At 39.3% G+C, this 22,796-nt stretch overlaps 17 protein-coding genes across 17 annotated transcripts, besides 3 other annotated features; 6 read left to right on the top strand and 11 right to left on the bottom strand. All coding sequences in view use genetic code 12, as the record gives it.

The window, feature by feature from the left end:
• Position 1: 1 nt before the first annotated feature.
• Positions 2 to 973, top strand: CD36_35490 (replication factor C subunit, putative; the record flags this gene model as incomplete). The annotated part of the gene is made up of 1 exon (XM_002422480.1): positions 2 to 973. The coding sequence occupies one exon, from the start codon at positions 2 to 4 to the stop codon at positions 971 to 973; it is 972 nt and encodes a 323-aa protein (XP_002422525.1).
• On the bottom strand, positions 970 to 2,541 carry CD36_35500 (vacuolar protein sorting-associated protein, putative; the record flags this gene model as incomplete). Its single annotated transcript, XM_002422481.1, has 1 exon — positions 970 to 2,541. The coding sequence occupies one exon, from the start codon at positions 2,539 to 2,541 to the stop codon at positions 970 to 972; it is 1,572 nt and encodes a 523-aa protein (XP_002422526.1).
• Positions 2,542 to 2,660: 119 nt separating this feature from the next.
• CD36_35510 (ATP-dependent DNA helicase, mitochondrial precursor, putative) lies at positions 2,661 to 4,574 on the top strand (the record flags this gene model as incomplete). Its single annotated transcript, XM_002422482.1, has 1 exon — positions 2,661 to 4,574. One exon carries the CDS (start codon positions 2,661 to 2,663, stop codon positions 4,572 to 4,574), a length of 1,914 nt encoding a protein of 637 aa, XP_002422527.1.
• CD36_35520 (regulator of Ty1 transposition protein, putative) lies at positions 4,558 to 5,604 on the bottom strand (the record flags this gene model as incomplete). Its single annotated transcript, XM_002422483.1, has 1 exon — positions 4,558 to 5,604. One exon carries the CDS (start codon positions 5,602 to 5,604, stop codon positions 4,558 to 4,560), a length of 1,047 nt encoding a protein of 348 aa, XP_002422528.1.
• A 134-nt stretch (positions 5,605 to 5,738) lies between these two features.
• CD36_35522 (conserved hypothetical protein) lies at positions 5,739 to 6,416 on the top strand (the record flags this gene model as incomplete). Its single annotated transcript, XM_002422484.1, has 1 exon — positions 5,739 to 6,416. The coding sequence occupies one exon, from the start codon at positions 5,739 to 5,741 to the stop codon at positions 6,414 to 6,416; it is 678 nt and encodes a 225-aa protein (XP_002422529.1).
• An 8-nt stretch (positions 6,417 to 6,424) lies between these two features.
• On the bottom strand, positions 6,425 to 6,829 carry CD36_35524 (conserved hypothetical protein; the record flags this gene model as incomplete). Its single annotated transcript, XM_002422485.1, has 1 exon — positions 6,425 to 6,829. One exon carries the CDS (start codon positions 6,827 to 6,829, stop codon positions 6,425 to 6,427), a length of 405 nt encoding a protein of 134 aa, XP_002422530.1.
• A 127-nt stretch (positions 6,830 to 6,956) lies between these two features.
• CD36_35526 (cytochrome C oxidase-assembly factor, mitochondrial precursor, putative) lies at positions 6,957 to 7,343 on the bottom strand (the record flags this gene model as incomplete). Its single annotated transcript, XM_002422486.1, has 1 exon — positions 6,957 to 7,343. The coding sequence occupies one exon, from the start codon at positions 7,341 to 7,343 to the stop codon at positions 6,957 to 6,959; it is 387 nt and encodes a 128-aa protein (XP_002422531.1).
• An 871-nt stretch (positions 7,344 to 8,214) lies between these two features.
• On the top strand, positions 8,215 to 9,786 carry CD36_35530 (permease, putative; the record flags this gene model as incomplete). Its single annotated transcript, XM_002422487.1, has 1 exon — positions 8,215 to 9,786. The coding sequence occupies one exon, from the start codon at positions 8,215 to 8,217 to the stop codon at positions 9,784 to 9,786; it is 1,572 nt and encodes a 523-aa protein (XP_002422532.1).
• A 13-nt stretch (positions 9,787 to 9,799) lies between these two features.
• Positions 9,800 to 10,564, bottom strand: CD36_35535 (isoamyl acetate-hydrolyzing esterase, putative; the record flags this gene model as incomplete). Its single annotated transcript, XM_002422488.1, has 1 exon — positions 9,800 to 10,564. The coding sequence occupies one exon, from the start codon at positions 10,562 to 10,564 to the stop codon at positions 9,800 to 9,802; it is 765 nt and encodes a 254-aa protein (XP_002422533.1).
• A 284-nt stretch (positions 10,565 to 10,848) lies between these two features.
• CD36_35540 (alpha-glucosidase, putative) lies at positions 10,849 to 12,576 on the top strand (the record flags this gene model as incomplete). Its single annotated transcript, XM_002422489.1, has 1 exon — positions 10,849 to 12,576. One exon carries the CDS (start codon positions 10,849 to 10,851, stop codon positions 12,574 to 12,576), a length of 1,728 nt encoding a protein of 575 aa, XP_002422534.1.
• A 44-nt stretch (positions 12,577 to 12,620) lies between these two features.
• On the bottom strand, positions 12,621 to 15,539 carry CD36_35550 (Ca2+/H+ antiporter; fungal-specific, putative; the record flags this gene model as incomplete). The annotated part of the gene is made up of 1 exon (XM_002422490.1): positions 12,621 to 15,539. One exon carries the CDS (start codon positions 15,537 to 15,539, stop codon positions 12,621 to 12,623), a length of 2,919 nt encoding a protein of 972 aa, XP_002422535.1.
• Positions 15,540 to 15,723: 184 nt separating this feature from the next.
• Positions 15,724 to 16,758, bottom strand: CD36_35560 (ER localized derlin-like protein involved in ER stress and homeostasis, putative; the record flags this gene model as incomplete). Its single annotated transcript, XM_002422491.1, has 1 exon — positions 15,724 to 16,758. The coding sequence occupies one exon, from the start codon at positions 16,756 to 16,758 to the stop codon at positions 15,724 to 15,726; it is 1,035 nt and encodes a 344-aa protein (XP_002422536.1).
• A 107-nt stretch (positions 16,759 to 16,865) lies between these two features.
• Positions 16,866 to 17,381: a mobile genetic element.
• Positions 16,924 to 17,206: a mobile genetic element.
• Positions 17,375 to 17,532: a mobile genetic element.
• Positions 17,533 to 17,602: 70 nt separating this feature from the next.
• Positions 17,603 to 17,983, top strand: CD36_35563 (small nuclear ribonucleoprotein, putative; the record flags this gene model as incomplete). The annotated part of the gene is made up of 1 exon (XM_002422492.1): positions 17,603 to 17,983. The coding sequence occupies one exon, from the start codon at positions 17,603 to 17,605 to the stop codon at positions 17,981 to 17,983; it is 381 nt and encodes a 126-aa protein (XP_002422537.1).
• A 41-nt stretch (positions 17,984 to 18,024) lies between these two features.
• Positions 18,025 to 18,501, bottom strand: CD36_35566 (mitochondrial 54S ribosomal protein YmL25; the record flags this gene model as incomplete). The annotated part of the gene is made up of 1 exon (XM_002422493.1): positions 18,025 to 18,501. One exon carries the CDS (start codon positions 18,499 to 18,501, stop codon positions 18,025 to 18,027), a length of 477 nt encoding a protein of 158 aa, XP_002422538.1.
• Positions 18,502 to 18,628: 127 nt separating this feature from the next.
• Positions 18,629 to 19,723, bottom strand: XYL2 (xylitol dehydrogenase, putative; the record flags this gene model as incomplete). Its single annotated transcript, XM_002422494.1, has 1 exon — positions 18,629 to 19,723. One exon carries the CDS (start codon positions 19,721 to 19,723, stop codon positions 18,629 to 18,631), a length of 1,095 nt encoding a protein of 364 aa, XP_002422539.1.
• Positions 19,724 to 20,151: 428 nt separating this feature from the next.
• CD36_35575 (ATP synthase delta chain, mitochondrial precursor, putative) lies at positions 20,152 to 20,637 on the bottom strand (the record flags this gene model as incomplete). Its single annotated transcript, XM_002422495.1, has 1 exon — positions 20,152 to 20,637. One exon carries the CDS (start codon positions 20,635 to 20,637, stop codon positions 20,152 to 20,154), a length of 486 nt encoding a protein of 161 aa, XP_002422540.1.
• Positions 20,638 to 20,788: 151 nt separating this feature from the next.
• On the bottom strand, positions 20,789 to 21,856 carry CD36_35580 (transcriptional activator, putative; the record flags this gene model as incomplete). Its single annotated transcript, XM_002422496.1, has 1 exon — positions 20,789 to 21,856. The coding sequence occupies one exon, from the start codon at positions 21,854 to 21,856 to the stop codon at positions 20,789 to 20,791; it is 1,068 nt and encodes a 355-aa protein (XP_002422541.1).
• Positions 21,857 to 22,796: the final 940 nt, after the last annotated feature.

The raw sequence follows: 22,796 nt of genomic DNA on the forward strand, positions 1-22,796 counted from the left end.
CATGTCTAAACCAGTTACATTAGAACTACCATGGGTAGAAAAGTATAGACCAAAGAAACTCGAAGATATTGTTGGAAACGAAGAGACGGTTGAAAGATTGAAGTTGATTGTCCAAGATGGGAATATGCCAAATATGATTTTATCTGGTCTACCAGGGATTGGTAAAACAACCTCGATTCATTGTCTTGCATATGAGTTATTGGGCGAAGAATATTACCATCAAGCCACTATGGAACTAAATGCATCTGACGATCGAGGAATCGATGTTGTACGTAATAAAATCAAACAATTTGCTCAGACAAAAATTCTGTTACCACCTGGTCGACAAAAGATCATTATTCTAGATGAAGCCGACTCAATGACTCCAGGTGCCCAGCAAGCTTTGAGGAGAACTATGGAGATCTACTCGAACACAACAAGATTTGCGTTTGCCTGTAACCAGTCACTGAAAATCATTGAGCCTTTACAATCACGATGTGCGATTTTGAGATATAACAGATTATCGGACGAAGAGGTTTTGGCGAGATTGTTGGAAATTATCAAAATGGAAGATGTACAGTATAATACTGAAGGTTTGCAGGCCTTGGTATTCACTGCTGAAGGGGATATGAGACAGGCTATTAATAATTTGCAGAGTACAGTTGCTGGGTTTGAGTTTGTTAATGATGTCAATGTTTTCAAAATTGTTGATCAACCACATCCACTTGTTATACAACTGATCTTGCTCAGCTGTCTCAGGGATAAAGATATTGACAAGGCTCTTGAGTTGCTTGATGGCCTTTGGTACAAAGGATATTCTGCTATTGATATCGTGACACTGACATTTAAGGTGGCCAAAACCATACCCAATATCAACGAACAAAAGAGATTGGATCTCATTAAAGAAATAGGGTTTGCCCATATGAGAGTCTTGGAGGGTGTTGCTACATATTTACAATTATGTGGGTTGTACGCTAAGATATGTGACCTTTAATGTTTAGTATATGCATCTGCTAAAGTTTGGAAATGTAAAACCTGCTCTTCAAGAAACGTATTGGTGTTTTGGTTCTTAAGAACACTCAATACCAAAAAATAGTTATTGTACAAGAAAATCTCTTTTTCAGTGCCACTAAGTGAAGTGGACCTCATCAAATAACTCTCATATTCGTTTCTCAACCGAATGATGGATGAAATGAGCGGCTCTGCTTCGTTAACAGATAATTCCAACAATGCAGAAAAGAACTGGGCAAACTGTTGGGTGATACTAATTGGTGCTAGTCCAGTTGCCTTTTTCCCCTTTAGCATAGTCCGTTTCATGGACTCACAATTGGCATCGACGATTTTTGTGAAATGTGGCCAAAGTATCAACAACAAAGAGTTGAGATAATCGTCGAGCACTGGAATATGCACCTCATGCAATTTAGCCTGTGATTTTTGAACCAACCTTATTATCAATAATATACCATACGCATCTAGAGTATTGCTGATATAGTCGAGAAATTCACGACCAATTTGGAAAACATTCTTAAACATTACCTCGGCCCAGGAGTTATCCTTCTCGTCGCCGTGGTAAAAAAATTCTATGGTAAACAAGTACTCGACTATCACATTATCGACCACTGCCATTGAAAACTGATTAAATACGAATTCGATCCAATAATGGAAGGGTGAGGTTTCAGCAATTTGAGACGGCATTGCTGACTGGTCCGACTGTAAAATTTCAAATCTCTTTTCAAACAATGTAAAGTATTCACCAGCTTTGGTGTCCCCAAGAACAGCACTATCGACACGACGTATCTGCAACTTTTCCAAAGCATAAAGATATTTGGAAAACTTGCTTTGGTAATACCATCGCATTGTATAGACATAAGCAGACCTCAATTGTTCTGCCAATTTCTGGTGGTGGGACAGCAAAAACTGGAATGCTTCTTTTACTTCCAATAAATTCTGTTGGATAAGCTGCGAGGACGACTTTGACGAAGACCGCAACATTCGTATTTGCAATATTATAAAGTCTCTTATTCTTTCGATTGCTTTACCTTCAAGAAGCTCTATTCCTTCTGTCAACTGGTCTTTGGATTTGGTTTCCGGCAAAGTCTGGAGAAGTTGTCTTTTTTCAGTGACAAATTTCAAGTTTTCCAACCATTCTGGAGTAATCTCCTCCTCCAAGACAGATCGAACAATTTCAGGTGGTATCATCAAATCTAAAATTACCGGGTTGAGTCTTTCAATTATATTCTTTTGAAACTTAGAGTCCTTGGATAAACTGTTGGATTGTTGTTCTAACGAAATCAAGCTGGATGAAAGGTTGTGCAATTCAGTCGAAAACTCTTCAATTATTTCCCCTACTAGCACCAAATTTTTCTTATGTTCCTGTATTTTTCGATTAAATAATTCAAATTGCGATACACAATTGGTTAGATTCTCATTACCTGATTGTTGAAGGTTTGCTCGATAATGTTCTAGCGAGAACTCAGTTGAAATGGATACCGAGTTCGGCTCGTCTAATGGCTGATCATCTTTTAGGGGAAGAATCTGTTGCAATGATTGTAATGCCGGCATAGTTAAGATTAAGTTAGCCCAACGGGGTGGTTTGTCATTGATATAAAAATCGTGGTTGATCTGGCATTTTTTTTTTTTTGTTTTTTCTTGTTTACTTTTTGTTATTACACATCACACAAATGGAATTAACCCCTACACAATTAAAGATTGTCAACCATCATTATAACCCAAAGTCTGTACTTTCAATTCAAGCAGGACCAGGAACAGGTAAAACTTTTGCGTTAGTTAAAAGAATACAAAAACTCATAGCTGATGGTGTTTCTCCACAGAGTATTGTGGTGCTTTCATTGACGAATAGAACAGTTAATTCATTGAGGTCTGCGCTTGCAGAATACATCGGTAGCCAGCCAGGTGATGTCGTTATAAAGACATTCCACTCCTTTGCCCATGATTTAATTGAATCAAATTTGCAAGAATACTTTCCCGAAAAGGGTCGCCAGATGTTGTTAGATGATATAAGTTTTCAGAACTATAGGGCGTTATTTATGAGTGGTAAAGGTGTTAAGCAACTACATTTGGAAAAGGCAATGCTGGAAGTAAGAGATGGTAAGGATATAGCTGATGTGGCTGAAAAGTACGAGATTGTGCAATCTGATTTATGTGACACCATAAAGTTTTTTAATGACAATGGCATGATTAGATATCTGGACTTTATACGAAATGCAATTGGATTGCTAGACATATCCAAAGGTGAAATTGTTAAAGATATACAGGTGTTGATGGTTGATGAATTCCAAGATATGCAACCGCAATTGGTGACGTTTATTGAAAAGTTGGTGGAGTTTGGCGACAAGCACATTACTTTGGCAGGCGACTCCAATCAGTGCATATATGAATTTTTGGGTTCTTCACCAGATATAACTGAGAATTTTATTTCCAAGCTAGGCTGGGAAACGGAAGAAATTTGCTTAAATGAATCTTTCCGATTGTCACCACAGAATCTCGACATATCAAACGTGGTCATAGACCAGAACAAACTTGTATCCATGAAAGAACCATCGGCTGGGCCAACAGTGTACTCGTTGGTTTCCAAGTACGATGAGTATAATTATATTGGTAGTGAGATTGCCCGATTGATTTGTCAGCTGGGAGGGCTCTTAAAGTTTTCAGATTTCATGATCCTTGCGTCGCAAAATAGGGAGGTCGATAGTATCAGTAAGTTTATGACGGATCATTTTGGTTACAATGTGAATAAGTATTCGCTGAATTCAGATTGGGTGAATTCCAATGTACATATCTTGATTGATATATTGAGTGTATTGAACAAAGGAACGGGTTCTGATTTGGCGTTGCTTTGTACGTTGATGAAATTGGGAAACCTGAAGTCACTTGTGCGTGACTTATACTTGAGTTATAGATCAACTCAAAGCCCTGGTTTAGAAGACTACTTGAAGTCAGAGTCAGCAACTTGCAAGTTTAATACTAAACCTCGTTTTAAATTTAAGGAGAGAATTGATTTGTTTTTGAATGTAATCCAACAGGAAAGGAAAAATCTTGATGACCCCGTTTCTATTATGGCGTCCTTGGCGAGGATTATTAAGGAAACGGGTATTATTGCTCAATTAAATAAACCTGCTCGAGGGCATAAGGACCAAGAAAATGAAACAAAGTTGTTGAACAATCTTAGTTCTTTTTATGAGTCATTAAGTTTATCTTATAAGAAAACCCCATCCTTGGACTACTTTTTGAATAATTATCTAGAAGATGAGCCGGTACTCGAAGAGCATTCGATCAATGTATCGACTGTTCATAAGGCCAAAGGTCTAGAATTCCCAGTCGTTTTCGTTACAAACTTTCCTGGGTATTACCGTTCGGTAAATGCAAGATTATTGTATGTAGCCTTGACGCGGGCTAAAAACTTGTTATACACGGGATACCAGGGCAACACGTTTCAGGCATACAGTAGTAGCCGAGGCTTTGAAATGAACAGAGCATGGATTTCTAGTACAGCCAGAGATTTGCAAAGAAATAATCCCTCTAAGCATTTGTTAAATGCTGGAATGCGTATATTAAAAACTAGTCGACTAATTTAGATAATAAAGACATGACATCTTCAGAAACTGATTCTTTTGTCTCCGGTTTATCATTTCCTGCAGTGTCCAACTCTACTTGGTCTTCAAACACTTCAACGTCTTCCGAGAATGCCACTCTTTTTGAAGGCGTTGATCCGCCAGATGGTGTTTGCGACATCCTTCTCTTTCTTGTATCACCTTCCTCCTCAGACTCCGATTCATAGCCAGGCAATTCCTCTTCGTCGGCCAGATTTTCGCTGTTAGTGTCGTTATTTTCTTGATTCAACTCGCTTCTGGTCTCTTTGATCTTTTGCATCTTGTCGTTAATAATAGCAAGCTTGCTATCGTCTGTTTTAGTACCCTCGATGATCAACTTGGAAAGGCTATCAAGTTGAGATTTTATCTTCATTCTGGTCTTTTTTATTTCATCTACATTATTTATACAAACATTACCCAACTGTTCCAACGTGTTTAATTTTGAAATATATACGGCTGGAGCAGGTAAAGTGTCACAGTCTTGGGGATTCAAGTATGCCTTAGACTCTATGCCCATCTGAGTAAGATTTCCCTGGCTGATATCATTCAACTGGTTGAGATGGATGAACAAGTCGTTAATATGTTTGAGCTCCGGAGCAATATTATATGAACCCAGAGGCTTAGATTCAGCTGTTAGCGACGCTTTCATTTTCACAATATCATCTTTGGTGAAAATTTTTCGTTCTTCCCAGACGTTCAACAACCGATCAACCTTTGGTCTTAAGTTGGCATAGTCTTTATTCAAAGCACCTGGTAACACTTTATTAAATTCGTTGATAAATTCCGGCTTGTTTTTCCTTCTTGCCTGCTGTACAACATCATTGCAAAGATAAAGTAATGCCAATCTTTTTGCCGGAGTGATTGAATCTTGAATAATGTAATTGTACCAAATTGTAGCACTTTCTTTGTGATATTTCTGATGGAATAAAACCCATTGAGAAATTGAAACAATGGATTCTTGTGTCTCCAGTAGGGTGTCTAGTTTATTCTTGAACGCTGTAGCTGAAAACGACATTGCTGTGACAGGTTACAGAAAAGTTTGTAAGAAATTTTTTTTTTTTTTTTTTTTGGATGTTTTTTTTTTTTTTAGTTGTTGTCGGTATTTGTTGTGATTAGCAAAGAACAACCAACACATACAAGAATAACGTTATGACCCCAAAGAAACAAGCTACCGTAGTGATGGAACAGAATATTTTGAATTCAGATAATGAACAGCTTGTGGAGTTGATAAACAGTCTAGTTAACACAAAACAGGATGAGTTGTTTACCAAGTATAAAGCTAAAGCCGAGAGCCAATTGGAGAGTGATCATGAGTTAATTGAAAGCTTACAAGCTGAATTAAAAGCGAAAGATGACAAAATAGAAGCGCTATTGGAGGAGCTATCGTCATTGAAACAAGATTCAAGTATGGAGTTTGCCTCGCCCATACGAAAGAAAGCCTCAGGTAGATTGAGTCAAGATGAGCTAGCTAAGGAGAGACAAAATATTTGCTTTACATTGGATATGATAGAGCTATTGACAGGAGTTAAGGTTATTAATTTTGAAAACAATTCCGAGGAGTATATATTTGACATTAAGCAATCGTCGTCTGTGAGACTGGGACTTACCATGTATTATCAGTTGGTGTTGGCGTCTCTGCCGAACCCCGAAATCAATTACATTCCCACGTTTTTGGACGCCCTAGAGGGGGAAGAAGTGGAGGACTATGAAAACGCAAAAATATTGCAAAAGCTATTGCCGGATTATCTATGTGAGAATTTGTCATTCCCATTCGACACTTTGGCACAATTTTACGGTAAAGTTAATCGAGCTTTAAACAGAAAATAGTGCGTGTATTATGATTCTATAACGAATTTGTCATCGACTTTGGTAATTTTCAACGACTTGAGAATGTCTTTAAGTTTTTTGGAGTCGTCTTTGGAGGCCTTTTTAAGGACTTTGTATAGGTTTTGGGATCCGGTAACATCTTTAAATAAAGTTGGTTGTGTTTTTGTGGGAGGAGCTGGAGCCGGAGCTGGAGCTGGAGCTGGTTTTGGCTGTTTGGTCTTTTTCTTGTACAACCCTTTTTCATACTTTTCAGCTTCAGATATACAGCTGGTGTGTTTTCTATAGTCGGTTCCTTGAAACGTAGTCGAACAGTCAATACATGTAAAATATGCCCCACGGCATCTTTGTGCATGCTGATCTAACTTTTTTTTAATAACAGTATCGTTACAAACTTCACAGGAGAATGAAACCATATTCTTGGTTATTGGTCAAATAAAGAAAAGCATAGAGGAATTTTTTTTTTTTTTTTCACGTCGATGAGATGGTCTCTTTTGTATGTTCATTATTTACATGAATATATATATACACACACACACATACTTATTGCCTATCCCAGACAGGCTCGTCCTCTTTTCTTCGTTGAACACGTACGATTTCGTAATCGTCAGATACTTGATTCGTGTGATCATTGAGAAGCCCTTGTAAACGGTAGTAGTCGTTTCTTTTGTCAACGGGACGCTTGTTTTCTATCAAATTAAGCATTTCTTCTTCGCCTAGCTGTTGATACTTTTCGTCGTATTTTTCCCATTTAACTGAGGTGAACTTTTGTAAATAGATAGAGCCAGCAACTATTGACACAAGAAAGGGAAGACCAAAAAACAAAAAGTGGTTTTTCTTTACTAGTTTTACATATTTACCAGCCAATGTTTTATCATAAGCTTCCTGCTCTTTTTTTCCACGAAATACACGGTTACCACTGAATGACATTGCTTGGATGAATTTAGGATGAAGAGAAAGGAGCAGAATTGTGGTTTGATTATGTTGGTTTTTCTGATGGTGATAGTTTGTTTTGAAAAGTTGCACGACTTGTAGTCGCCGATCTGTTGGCTTATAAACTATTTTGTATCAAGGCAACCAATGACTGCGTTGATTATTCAGATTGATGAAAAAATTCTTGTATCAGATATAATTGGTGATATAGATATAGCTATCGAGTCAGTTGTTTAGAAGCCAAGCTTGAATTAGAAGTTAACCGCGATAATTTCGTGCTTGTACTACACAAGATAATTGCTAGCAGATCCTTATGGTCAGGGTATGCGGAACATGCTTGAAAGTGATTCATCAATGTAAATGTTGTTGTATCTGATATTTATTTTGTACAGCTTTCGCAAAAATACATACCAATTTTTAATCTCAATCACATTTTATGGGTGTAGTACAATGATGCAGATCGGATTATTCAAACCCACTGGTATGCGATATAAATCATTCGATAAAATGCACAAACTGTGGTTTAGGGGGATGGTCAAGCTAAGGGCATTATGAAGATCCTTAAACAGATCTCAATTAAAACAACAACTAATGAGATCAACAAAAAACTCTATCAAAAACCAAGATTGGGTAACAGCCACCACATTTTGTCTTGTTAATTTCCATGCTCAATGATACCACTTTTGCATGCATTAGATAAGAGGACTTACGTTGCAAAATATTTGAATTGTCAGCTTTCTTTTTGTCTTGTTTTTTTTTTTTTTTTTTTGGCGCCACAGTTCACAATCAGCTAGTACCAAAACTTATAAAAGTGCTGACTAGGACTAGGACTAGGTGATGTGATTTCTTTTCTCTATGTAAGTCAAAAATGGTAGATCACAGCGAGTCGATTGGTACAACCCCCCAGAAAGATAACGTCAGTATCACTGAAATCTCTCAAGACGAGATATCACAAAATAATGATACACCTTATATTGACATCAGTCTAAACCTAGATGAAGAGGAACTACAACGCAGACAAAACTCCAAATGGTTTCAAGTGAAAAAATTCTGGTGGGATGGAACTGGGAAGCACCCAAGGGAGCAACAGTACTTGATGAAATTGGATTTTTTCTTATTAACCTCGTCGTGCTTAGGGTATTTCATTAAAAACTTGAACCAAACAAACGTTACCACTGCTTATGTCAATGGCATGGATGAGTACTACGGCATGAACAAAAACCAATACAACTACCTTTTGACAATGTTCACTATTGGATACATTATTGGACAAATACCATCCAACATGCTTTTACATAAAGTTTCCATCAGATACTATTTAGCTGGGTTGGAAATTTTATGGGCATTTTTCACCCTCATTATGATTGCCGTACCATCTCACAGAATCAAGGCCTTATATGCATTGAGGTTTCTTTCTGGATTTACTGAAAGTGCATATTTCCCGTGTTTGGAATACATCCTTGGTGCACATTACAGCAAAGACGAAGTCAGTAAAAGAAGTGCATGGTTTGCCATTTCTGGTAATTTGAGTGGTATTGTATCGGGTCCTTTGCAACAGGCAATTATTAAACGGTTTAGCAAGTCAAGTATGCCACCTTTCAAATGGATGTTTGTCTTTGATGCAGTTATCAGTTTCCCCATCGGAATATACACTCTTTTTGCTAATCCCAACACTCCATCAACAACAAACCTGTGGTATTTCACAGAAGACGATAAAAAGGTTGGATTGGAACGCCGGAGATTGATTGGAGCTGAGATAAACACTAAAACAAACTATTCCTGGAAGAAAATAAAATCATTCTTTAACACATGGCATATATATGTGTTTCCTATTTTGTTCTTGTGTTACAACAATGCATGTTCAGCCATAGGGCAGCCCACATTTCAAACGTGGCTAAAACTTTCCCTCCATAAACCGTCAAGTGTTTATAATAGCTACCCCTCCATTGTAAGTGGTGTTGGTATTGTCATGGCCTTGTTGTTTGCATACCTTAATAATTATCTTGGCGGCAGGAAAAATGTTTGGTTCGTTAATGCTTTCTTCATACCATTAATAATTGGCTGTGCATTGTTGGCAAAATGGAATATCCCAATTGGACTCCACTATCTCTGCTACTTTTTGGTTGGGGTGCCTACCTCGTGGGGCCAGCCATTCATTTTTTCATGGATAAATCGATTGTTGTATCACAATGACATGAAACGAAACTTTGTTGTTGTTGTCACCAACACGTTACCCTACGTTACTGGAGCGTTTGTCCCGATTTTTGTTTGGAACACCAACGATAAACCGAAATATTTTATTGGATTTAGTTATACTGCTGCATTGTCTGCTTTGGGATTGATTGCTACTTTTGTTGCTCATTACTTGACTGTCCACGATGAAAAAGGTGTTACTCTAAAGGATTTGGAACTGTATGGATCCACTGAGTTTAGCAAATAAAACAAGGTGGTGTTTATGCAAAAATTGACGACAAATCCTTGGGATCAATCAGTTTCCAATCACAAAGATGCAAAGGCAAATTCTCTGGAGCCATTTCAGGGTAACTTTCTCTGATAGCACGTACGATCTCTTTGAATAGGATTTTATAGGATTTTGTAGTGAAATGAATTCCATCAGTAACAATCTCGGCCAAGCTGTCTCCAATTTGCCATTTGTCGTTGTCTACGGAAATCTCAAATAGTTGCTCCTTTGTCCATCCTTGGTGTTGTCTAAGGATATTCCATGTGTCTATAAATACCACGTTGTTCTGACTAGCGACTTCTTTAGCTGCTTCAGAATACTCTAATAGTATTTTGTTGGTAGTTGGATCTCTATCAATTGGCCGTCCTCTCTCTGCAAGCATTTGTTGCGCCATCTTTGGGTCATGCAACCCCGGCCCAATTACAATGGGCTTGATACCTTTGTCCAATGCCATTTGCACCATAGCAGTGATATTGTCCTTGTATCTGTCTAAGTCGACCGTCTGTATATCATTGATATAATCGTATGCATCGTTAGTGCCAAAAAAAATCGTCATCAATTTGATATTAGCTTCTGCTTGTAAAATTTTCGGAAGAATTAGCCTCGCGTGTTCTGAGTTGTATCCACTGAAACCACGATTAATAACATCCAATCTTCTCATGTACACATTCTGTAATGCTGGATGCAAGCCATACTCATGGCTACAACTAAACTGAGTAATTGAGTCGCCGAACAATATGAATTTACCGTATTCCATAATTGCTATGTAGTTGGTAAAAAATAATTTTTTTTTTTTTTTTTCTTGACCCACGCCATTCTGAAATTATAAAGTGTCAGATTGTGAATGCTAGTTTTGTGCAACAAGACTGAGCAAGGCCGTCGGTGAATATTTCGGAATAATTCAAACATGGGGAGAGGGAAGGTCATAGACGACAACAAACACGGTTAGGGTATAAAAATGGGGCAAAATTTTTCATCAAAATTTTTCAGAGCTTTTTTGTTTTTTTCTTATCCCATTAACGATACAACTAACTTTAGAAGATGATTGAACGCAAGTGGTGGAAAGAAGCTGTCGTTTATCAAATTTGGCCTGCATCCTACAAGGATTCAAATGGTGATGGTATTGGTGACATTCAAGGAATTATTTCCAAATTGAACTATATTGCGAGTTTGGGAGTGACAACCGTATGGTTGAGTCCTATGTATGAGTCGCCTCAAGATGACATGGGCTATGATGTTTCCGATTACGAAAATGTCTACAGCAAATACGGAACGTTGCAGGACATGGAGGAGTTAATTGCTGGTTGTCATGACAGAGGCTTGAGGTTGATACTAGACTTGGTTATCAACCACACATCAGTTGAACACAAATGGTTCAAAGAGTCGAGGCTGTCGAGGGACAATCCAAAAAGAGATTGGTACATTTGGAAGCCACCTAGATTGGATAGCAACGGTAACAAACACCCACCAAATAATTGGGGCTCTTATTTTTCTGGGTCGGCATGGAAGTATGATGAGTTGACTGGTGAATACTACTTGCACTTGTTTGCTGAGTCACAACCAGATTTGAATTGGGAGAATGAAGAGTGCAGAACAGCTATTTACAACTCGGCCATCAAGTTTTGGTTAGATAAGGGTGTTGATGGGTTCAGAATCGATACTGCGGGAATGTACTCGAAATACCAACACTTCAAAGATGCACCTATTGTTTTCCCTGAGTCTGAGTTTCAGCCTTGTGAAATTTACCATAAGCATGGTCCCAGAATCCACGAATTCCACAAGGAAATTGCAGAAGTGATGGAGCCATACAATACCATGACGGTTGGAGAAGTTGGTCATTCAACCAAGGAGCAGGCATTAAAGTATGTTAGTGCTGCGCAAAAAGAAATGAATATGATGTTCTTGTTTGATGTTGTTGAGTTGGGTTCAGACCCTCGTGACAGGTTCCGTTACCATGGATTTGACTTGATTGATTTCAAGAAAGCTATCAAGTCACAAGGTGAGTTTGCTGAAGGAACAGATGCTTGGTCTACAGTGTTTATTGAGAACCATGATCAACCTAGAGCCATTAGTAGATTTGGTAATGATTCTCCAGAGTACCGGGTTTTGTCAGGTAAGGCACTTGCCATGTTGCAATGTCTTCTCACAGGGACTTTGTTTATTTATCAAGGACAGGAGATTGGAATGACCAATGTACCAAGATCATGGTCTATTGAGGAGTATAAGGATATCAACACTATTAACTACTACAATGCGTTTAAAGAAAAGTATGGTCAAGATGCAGATTTCAAGGAGAAAGAGGCCAAGTTACTTGATGTCATTAATCTTTTAGCTAGAGATAATTCTAGAACCCCAGTCCAGTGGAATTCTAAGGAGTATGCTGGGTTTTCCGATACTGAACCCTGGATGAGAGTCAATGACAACTATAAGGAAATTAATGTTGAGTGTCAAGACAGGGATTACAATTCGTTGCTCTACTTTTATCGAAAGTTATTGAGGATCAGGTCGTTGTACAAGGATCTTTTTGTTTATGGGGAAATGAAATTTTTAGGATTCAATGATAAGAAGGTTTTCACATTTATCAAGAAGGCGCCTCCATCTGTTATTGCGGCATACGTAGTTATCAATTTCAGCACTGAGGAAGTCAAGTTTGAGCAGTTGCTTAAAGGACATTACAGGTTTGTGATTGCCAATATGGACACCGACCGTGATGAAGTTTTGGCCCCATATGAGGCTAGATTGTATATGGTTGACTATAAATACTATTAGTAGATTAAAATATATATATATATATTAAACAAAAACGATACAAACTAGATGGTGTCTACGATATCATTGAACCAGAATCCAGAAAGAACCACGACGTAAATCAACATCAATATGACCCCTTTAAAGTAGTTTGATTTACCCTCGGCATATATGTATGTAAACAAATATATTGAAATGAGCGTGGCAATGATGTCCCAGCGTGGGAAAATCAACGTGAATGTTTGCTCGACGTTTTCAAAATTCTGGTATATTGAATAAAGAACTAAGCAAGGAATTTGGATCAAGACCACTTGCAACGCGTATGCACTTCCAATCTCCAACGACAAGGCGACGTTTCCGCCTACGGCAAAAGATATGGCATTAAGAAATTCAGTTGTGTTTGGGACCAATGCAAAAACCGTCAAACCCAAGAATTTGGGGTTAATGGGAAAGTCTGCCAAAATCGAGTCGACGTTATCGACCAATATTTCGGCTATAATGGCATACAAAATGGTGGCACCTAATAAGATAATTGTCGATTTGGATCGTGACCAATTGGGCGCGTCATGGCCACCAACCTGATCCTCTTCTTCCTTGTTTGACTCTTGGGTAGTGTTTGCTGGTTTTGTTGGTGCTGATAATGGGGTAAGTTTTGGAGTTGAGATACCTGGTGGTTTGGGTGTTTGAACGGGTGTGGTCATACTGACGACACTATTTGACCTGAAATAGTCGTCACGTTTGGTTTCATGGGAAGTTGTTGCCCAAATCAAAGACGCGTGAGTTCTCAAAGTGAAAAATAACCCACAAACGTATGCTGCAAATAAGGCAACCGTTACAATCAATGAAAACGGTTTAATGATGTTAAAGTATAGCGAATCCAAGACGAACGCCGGTTGAATGAATCGGCATCGGTTGCAGTCTTCTTCCGCGGCAGACGATTCGCACCCGTTGCACTTTATTTCGTAGGTTCCATACATTTGATAGAAAATCGATGGGGCAAACATCACCACCATGGCATACAGCAACATGGTTGAGGACACACCAGCAGATCTTGGATTGTATCTTTGTGTTTTCCGTTTGAGTGCACCCCCGCACATGGATAACCCTGGCAACAACAACACTGCCCCTAGAATTGACCCGATCATGGACCCTTCGACTAGTTTCCCCTTTTCTTGGTTGAGAGCAACACAATACAAAAAGATCTCGACAATGGTTGAGAAAAAGGCATTGATGACAGCACCAACGCCCATGGATGATTGGGCCGAGATCGAGGCAACGGCTTGTCCAATAAAATACGCCAAAGGTATGATGGAGAACAACGACAAGCAAAAAATGAAATTGGACTCGGTTACCCACGACTTCCAGTTGAGGGTTTCCTTTAAGAAGTAAAAGTCAAAAATGGCAAAGATAACCACCGATAAAAGGTTGATGAAAAAGATGTTGGTGCCGTCGATGGTGTACTTGTAGTAATGGAAGCCACAGCATCTGTATGTACACAACAAGATGACCTGGTTTTTCTTTCTTGGGGTCGAGTTGCGTTCTACTCTTTTGTAATAATCCTTTTCGAGTTCATAGTCCAATGCCAATGGGTGTCGTCTCAAGTGGTCATTCATGGTGTTGGTAATTTTGGCCATGGGTATGGTAAACACGATAAGCCAGCACAAGATACCAATGAAAAACGATATTGGTTGGATGATGCCGTAAAAGTATATGTAAAATGCGATTCTTCCAAAACTCCAGTCGCCTCGTCCAAAGAACCTTACTTTTATATCGTTGGCGTCTTGGTCGATGTCTTGTTGCTCGTCCAATTCCTGAATGCCATCATCCAACAGCGAGTATGCATCTCTGAGAGGTCGGCCTCGGTGATCTTTCAACAACGGACGTGTTGCTTCGGAGTTCCCAGTGTACCTTCTTGGTGGAGCAAAAAACAATCTACCTTCTTCTTGTAATCTCCATTGGTGAAACTCGTTGATTGTTCTTCCCTCCAACTGGTCTTCGTCCAAGTAATTTTTTTCTCTATTCAACAACACAAACTTACCAAACGGGTATAACCAATAGTGTCCTAGCTTCAACAAGGCTTTGACGTATGGTCTCAGTTTTCTTTCTATTGCAAATCCTGAAAAGATGAATACAAATGCTGCTCCAAGCAAGCAGATAATGTAGATGAATAGTCCTGCGGTCAAGCACCATACAAAGTTTGTCAATTTCACTCCCCAGTAGATTCGTGCTGTTGGTTTGCGTGGATCGAAATCATGAATATCTTCTTCTGCACGAGTTGCCACGGACCGTTTCTTTTTGTATAAAGATGGTTTCCAAATCTTGATACCAAATGGGTGGGTCGAGTTGATGGCATTCTGTCTTTCTTTTAAATTCAATGACTCAACTGTAGATGTTGACTTGATAGATCCCAGATCTTCATTAGGGGTTTCGTCGGCATTTTGATCTTCTGGTTCAATAAACTCCTCGTCGTAGACGCCACTCACATTTGGTGTTGATCCCAGCTTAGGGCCACGGGCGCTGTCGAGATCTTCCAATAACCTCATTTGTTCTTCTGCATCAATCAAATCTTTGGCTAGCTTCGACTCGATGGTGACAATTTCCTCGGGGGACCTAAGGGGTGTGCCTGCAATGGAAATATGTCCTGAAGATGTTCTACCTTTGCGGTTCGATAAAGCTTTTAGGGCGTCGTTGTATCCTTCCAAGTAATCTCTATCGCTTTTGGGTGTTTTGTCGTGCACCAATTCGTCATCCTCATCGTCCTTGTCGTTTTCGTTGATATCGTCATCGACAGAATAAACCAAACCTTGGGGGTTCATCGACCCGAGTCTTTTCAAATTGGGTCTTGAGTTCTTTCTCATTCTGCTGGTAGAACGATTCCGTCTTACTCCGGTTGCCGACAGTATATTTGTTCTACTAGAGCTTCGTGAATCGTCTATGTTGGGAACCGGTTTAGACGATGTTCCCTGTACAGGTGTATTCGACATTGCAGAGACTGGTAGAGAGTTTAAGAAGAAGGTGTAACTAAGCGGACAAAAAAAAAAAAAAAAAAAAAAAAGCTTGTTTACAATGCACCCCCTAAAAACAGGTTTGGTCGCAGTACACGATAAGTCAAACACCCTACTAAATTTGTCTATTCCTATATGAAGGTTTTCCAGTAGTACCAGCTTCTTAACTACCTAATCTATGACCTTTCCCTTTGAATTCAGTTTTATAGCCGCTTCCAAACCATGAATACCCCGAGGAAGTAGCAGTTGAATCGTCGCGGAGCTGTGGTCGTCTTGGCGCGGTATCAATAGCGGTAGTTCTGACTGAGTTGTTATATGGGTACCTCAAAAGGGTGTAGAAAAACTTGGGGGCCTTCCAGTACCCTTTATCGTAGATGGAGTCGCTAATGTACTCGTATTGACTTCCGCCAGACGCCTTACGGGTATCGACATAGGTCAGAATTCCCACTTTGTGAGCGTCATCATTGTGGTTTCTTGTATTGTGGTGGCCATAGGCACCTGGTAGTAAGTTATATATGGGCCAAGTGTTCAGCTGGACACAAAGATAAAGATACCCCGACACAATTCCGATAATGATGTCAACAAGACTGGAAGGACCAACAAGAATTAACAGGGTCAAGATATTGCCCAAGGGCAAGTAGTATGCCTTTAGGGGCACGATTCCCATCAAATTTATTTTGGCGTTTTTGTTGGCTCTCGACCAGGTGTATGTGAGACATGCCAATAAACAGTAGTGGGGGAATATCATAGTTGAATAGATAAAGGCATTCCAAAACAAGGCAAATATGGTGACCATTGTTCCGCAGGTGATGGTGTACCATAAGTAGTCAGCGAAGTTGCCGTTGAATTTGCCGCCGAATGCTTCTAAATGGTTGGAGAAGGTGTAGAAGAAGTAAATCTCCATCACGGCGTTCCATCTTACGGGGGTAACGACACCCCTAGGGACGAGGATAGATGTTATAAACTTGTAGGAGTTGAGTACTTGTAGACCTATAGCGCTGACGGTGTCGAACCAATTTCCCGTCTTGTAAATGTGATGGAGGACAGCGATATCATAAAATAAATCTTGGTTGAAGTAGAAGAGTCGTGGAAGTGCACCGAACGTGGTGACACCCAAGCACGCCATAACTGATGCCAACGTGAAAAACCGAGTCACAGGAGGTATTCTTTGAATGCTTTCAACTATCGTGTTGGGCATGGTGAAGAAAGTGGTACGCTAACAACAGGAACTGCAACGCAGGATATTCAGCGTAAAGAATATTGTGTTGAGTTGTGATGGAAAAAAATGGGAAAAAAAAAAAAAGTTGTTGTCTCGTAACATTTTTTATATTTGTTCTAGTTTACACGACTTGTTATTATTTATTGTTCGAATTGTAGCAAATGCACGACATGCAGAAGTGCATTTGTGTAAGCTGGTAGCACATACCAAGGCTTAGAAAACTTGAATCACCTGACGATACAAGAGAAGGAAGGAATATGAGAACTGCAGGCATATACGTCCAACAGCATCGGTATTACTTACTTCCAATGAAGTAAGGGTGGTGGGTATCGCCTTTTGACGAAGAGAGAATATTTATACTAGAGTATTTCCCCATCTAGTTGAAACTCTTTTCTGAGGCTGGGTTAATACCGCATTTTTCTCATTATTTATAAAGATGCTGATTAAAGATAATTTTTATATAGTTTTATATTAGTTTAGAAGAAGGAACGAACTCATTATATTTCAAATAAAGGATATTATATTCAATAGCATTATATTTGTTTGTTATCCAGATAGTATTACGATCAATATAACTCCCTAGTTTTTCTACTGTTAAGTATAAAAGGAAGGGAAAAGAAAGATATTTAGGATATTCTATATAGAGAGGGAACTTGAATAGACATTTTTAGTGGGCGTATAACTTCATTTACTCTTATTACAAATATAACTGATGGTGTACTAATTTTCACGAATAATCAGTGTGTACTAACAAAAAAAAAAAAAAAAAAGCTCAAAAAAAAAAAAAAAAAAAATCTTCTACTGGCTACTTCTTTACACAACAATGAAGTTAGTACGCTTTCTTATGAATATACCCAATTCCACCACCCAGCCCATAACTGTTGAGTTAAAGAATGGCAATATTATTAGTGGCACGTTGTTATCGTGTAATCCGCCGATGAATTTGAATCTAAAAAATGTTAAATTACAACAGCCATTACAGGATCCGATTTTGTTACAGTACATAAACATAAGGGGAAACCAAGTGAGGCAGATATTGTTGCCTGATGAGTTGAATATAGAAAGTGTTTTGGTAAAGTCAGAAACTAAGATAAAGGGCAATGGGGCAGGGCCAAGTGCCAGACCTGCAACGAACGGAATCACACGAGGCGGGTTTAGAGGACGAGGGAGAGGTAGAGGAAGGGGTAGGGAAAGAGCCTTTTAATATTGTGTATTGTTTTATTTACAAGTAGTCTGTTATATACGTTAGAACCATGTCTTTTTCCGTTTTTCTCTTTTTTCCAATAATTTTTTATAGCTTGGTCTGGTGGCAACAATGATGTTATCCATATTGGCAATGGCTTCTGCCCTGGCTTTCAATTTCGCCTCTAATTCTTCTTGTTTGCCTCTGCTAGCGGGGTTGATCATTCCGTGTAACCAGACCTTGTTGTTGTATTTCTCTTCGTGGAACTTTCTTGGTGTAGGAGGCAATAAATCGTGGATGCCAAACTTTTTTGCAAGTTTGAACAAGTCTGCTGATCTTCTGCGGGAAAATTTGGGGCTCTGCCAGTTTCCAGACTCTTGGTTTTTGTTTGGGAAAAATGGGTTTCTCAAGGGATCGTCTGTTGTTGAAGGGCCTTGTTTGTACTGGGCAAATGGCCGTGGTGGGTATTTGATAAAGAAGTTGTGCAACTTCTGAGGAAGCTTTGCAAATGCTTCCTTGGATGTGAGATGAGTGGTCATGGTTGTTGAAGGAGTGGTGGTGTTGATTTTTTTTTTTTTTTGAAGATTTTTTTTTTTTTTCTTTCATGAAAAGTCGACAAATATGTGCAGTGTTTATTGGTAGCGCATATATATTCAACTACATAACTTATTCTGGCCCATCGATCAAGCACTTGACGGCGCCATTACCGCCTCTAACCAAGTCATATGCCTTGATTGCATCTTTGAACTTGAATCTATGGGTGATTAACAACTCGAAATTGATTGGTGCGTTGTCTTTACCATTGATGTAATTCTTGTCCAAAATATCAATTGACGTTTGGTAATCGCCGTATCCGTATCTAAACGATCCATACAATGCCAATTCTCTAGTTGAGAAATCGGCAATTGGGAAGTTGACATCGCCACCGGCATTACCAACTTGGACAAATCTGCCACCAGCTTTCAAGACTTTCACACCAGTGTAGATACATTGCTTGGCACCACTACATTCCAACACTACAGAAGGTTCAATGCCATCGAAATGTTTTACCAAGTCGCGATCATCGCCGCCGGTTTTTGAGTTGAATGTGTGAGTAGCCACACCCATATCTTTTGCCATTTTCAATTTGTTGTCGAAAATATCAACGACCATGATGTTTTTTGCACCAATGGTTTTGGCAACAGCAGCAGTTAACAACCCCACGGGACCAGCTCCAAAGACAACAACGTTTTCACCAAACTTCAAGTTGGCCAATTTGCATGCATGCACGCCTACGGTCAATGGTTCGACCATAGCACCCAATTCCAACGAAACGTGGTCTGGCAACTTGAACAAAAAGTCGGCTGGGGCTTTATAATATTTACACAAAGTACCTGGTGGGTTAGGTTCGTCTGGGTTGACTGGTGGGGTAGCAGCAAACGCCATGTGTGGACACAAGTGGTAGTTGCCTGATTTGTACTCGTCACTGTATCTTGAAGGCACACCTGGTTCAATGGCAACGTTGTCGCCAACCTTTAAATTCTTTACGTCATCACCAACAGCAACAACCACACCAGCAGATTCATGGCCCAAGACCATGGGTTTTCTCAAGACAAAGGGCCCGATCTTGCCATGGGCGTAGTAGTGGATATCTGATCCACAGATTCCGGTTTTCTTGACTTCGACAATTACGTCTCTGGGTGAAGTGATTTCTGGGGATTCGTATTCTTCGAATGAAATGTCGTCGATTTTATTAAGTACTAAAGAAGGATTTGGTGTCATGATTGAGGTTGGTAATAAAAGTGAGAATGATCTGGGGAATTGAAGATTATTTATAATAAAAACTCAGGCGATTTTTCAGGGGGGGGCGCGGGACAATTGTGAACAATTTCTCCGGAAACTTGGGGCAGGTCGTGACGAGATCTGCAGATCTCGTGATTATGGTTTCTTTTTTCTACACGAAAAGATTCAATTGGCTAAGTAATGGTAGTAAGCCAAAGCTGTATTGATTAGTGAGCAGACAAATCTGTTTTTATGGGTTGGGTGTTAAGATCTCTACTACATGTTATGAGAGCAGGTATCCCGATAAACGTTTTATCTGGATCGACAAGACGAACTTACATAGTCGTTACAATATCTATACTTTCTCTTGGTGTATATTTGCAAGAATAAATATCAGTTACATCCCCCAATATATCAGTACCCTAACCTTATTTAGTAAAATGTTGCAAGGCCTCTAACACTTCCAATTCGATGTTGGCTTCGGCGGCGACTTTTTCGTCACTTGATTCAGCTCTCTTTTGGGCATCGGCAATCAAGTTCTTGACAGCAGAAATGTCGATTTGATCAGTCTTGAAAGCTTCGATGGCGGAAATTGTCAACTTGTTACCTGGTTGGACCATGGCGATACCACCGCTGACAAAGTATTGATCGGAGTCTCCGTTTTTTGAGATGATTTCCAACAACCCTGGTCTCAATTGTTCGACGATTGGAATGTGGTTGGCCAAAATACCCAAATCCCCATTGACAGAAGGTAAGTTTACTTGTTGGACCTCGGAATCGTTGTATAATGTTTGGTGAGGTAAGGCCAAGGATAACTTCAAGGCGTCTGAAGACACAGCAGATTCAGTGGCATAGGTTCTTGTGACACCAGTAAAGGATTGTTTAGTGACTTGACGGAAAACTTGTCTAAACATGGTTGATAGTATGATGATTGAAGAAGATAAGTCGTTGAAAAAAAGAGAAAAAATTTTGGGGTGAAAAAAAAAAAAAAAAAAAAAAACTACTTGTGCGAGGTTTTCTGTAATATTATTGGTTCTTCCTATTTGAGCTAGACACACTACCCTATCAATTACCAAACTGGTTTAAGAAACTATCCACATCAAACTCTTCATTATCGTTGAAGGTGTTGGCGTCATCAAGCAAGTTCATATTCAAGCCGGCTAATATCAGTTCGTCGTTGTCCAAAATATTGTTCAAGTCGAGACTGGCGCTGTCGGTTCCCATTGGGGTGTCGTCAATGGTTTGAGTTTGTAAGGCGTTTGGGGAGGCCTGGATGGGGTTGTCCAATCCTAGATCCTCGTAGTTCATAGATGACAACATGTCTTCGTCAATGGTTTCGTCGGCATCGGGAATATCAATTCCAAGAAAATCATCAAAATTGTCAAACTTTTGTTTTTCCTCTCTTGCTCGTGCTGCTGCTCTTGCTTCCTCTTCAGCCTTCTTTTTCAATGCTTCCTTCTCTCTCTTTTCTCGTTCCATGGCTGCTTTTGTTTTTGCAGCTACTTCTTTCATTTTTTCAATTGCCACTGCTCTTGCTTGTTCTTCTCTTGCTCGTGTAGCAGCTTTGGCTTGTTCTTCTCTTGCTTTTGCTGCAGCTTTGGTTTCCTCCTCTCTTGCTTTTGCTGCAGCTTTGGCTTGTTCTTCTTTTACTTTTGCAGCAGCTTTAGCTTGTTCTTCTTTTACTTTTGCTGCAGCTTTAGCTTGTTCTTCTTTTACTTTTGCAGCAGCTTTTTCTTCCTTCTCTCTTGCTTTTGCAGCAGCTTTTGCTTCCTTCTCTGCCTTCTTCTTTGCTTTCATCTCTTTTTTCAATCGTTTAGCTTCTGCATCCCTTTTTTGTCTTTCTCCGTCTTCCTTTATTTTCAACTCCTCGAGTTTTTGTTTGTTTTCAATCATAACGGCAACACACCACTTTGCATCGTTAAACTTCGAAACGGTCTGGTCTAAGATATCATTAAACTTTTGAATGTTGTCGTTTAGTTGTTGCACAATCGATTGTTGGATGAGTTCATTGTTGGGTCCAGCTATCAAATTGCTTTGCTCTCTGTTATGGTTGATTATCTCAAACATGAACCCTGCAGACTTTAATATATCGTCGAGGGCGTCCTCTAGTTTTATTTGTAAATTGGCTGACATGGCTGGCGGGAAACGTTGTAATAACAAACTAATATGTAGAGTCTAAACCTATAGCTTGTTGGAATGGATTAATTAAAAATAAAATACATGGGCAATATTGGAATCGGCTGAGAGTAAGTCTTAGGGTATATGTGGGCGGCTGGCCATGCACGACCTGCAACCTCAGGTGATTCTATGACAAGGAGTTTAAAAAACTTTAATGAGCTTCCAGAAGAAAGACTATTAGAAGGTGCAATCTTTTACGAAACATTTAGCCAGAAGTTATTTTCAGGAACAGTTTATAAAGCTAAGCCACGTTGTGTTTAATAAGAGAGTTGGTGAACAACTAGGATGGATAAATTGTTACACGTAACAACTTCAGGGTCCAGTTCCGCACCACAAATTTCTGCTTGAGAAAAAAGGAATTCTTTCTTTTTAGGGAGTCAGGTTCCGTTTGGCTATCATAAACCGGGTTACGTGTATTCAGCTTTTGGCATAGATATTACTGTCAGTGTTCATAAATCCTTGAGCAACAATGGAGAGGTCTAAGAGATTACGGATACTGGATTTCCCATCATCTGGTATTCGTTGATCTCTGTGTGTTTTAATTTCACAAGATTTTACATCTGAGTGAGATATTACTAACTGTGCATAGGTGTAGCACTAGGTTATAATAAGATGTTGTTTATTGTTATATCAGATTTACTGTAGATGGCCAGGTGTTGCCAGATTTTCCTCCAAGGTTTAGCTAAAATCTCGACCAAAAAATGTTGGAACAACCCAAAGCTGCAAATATCAACAAAGAGACGTAAGTGGTCGAGTTTTCTCATAAATGCTACGTCTAACAGTAAAGCACCAGAATGTTGTACAGGATTGATCAGCAGCTGAAATTCGGTATAATCAACGTATGTATTGCAGTTAAAAAACTCTACTCTAAATGGTCTCTCTGTAAACTTCAAAG

The sequence above is a fragment of the Candida dubliniensis genome, chromosome R (assembly GCF_000026945.1).
Source record: "Candida dubliniensis CD36 chromosome R, complete sequence".
In the NCBI taxonomy this organism is placed as follows: Eukaryota; Fungi; Ascomycota; class Pichiomycetes; order Serinales; family Debaryomycetaceae; genus Candida; species Candida dubliniensis.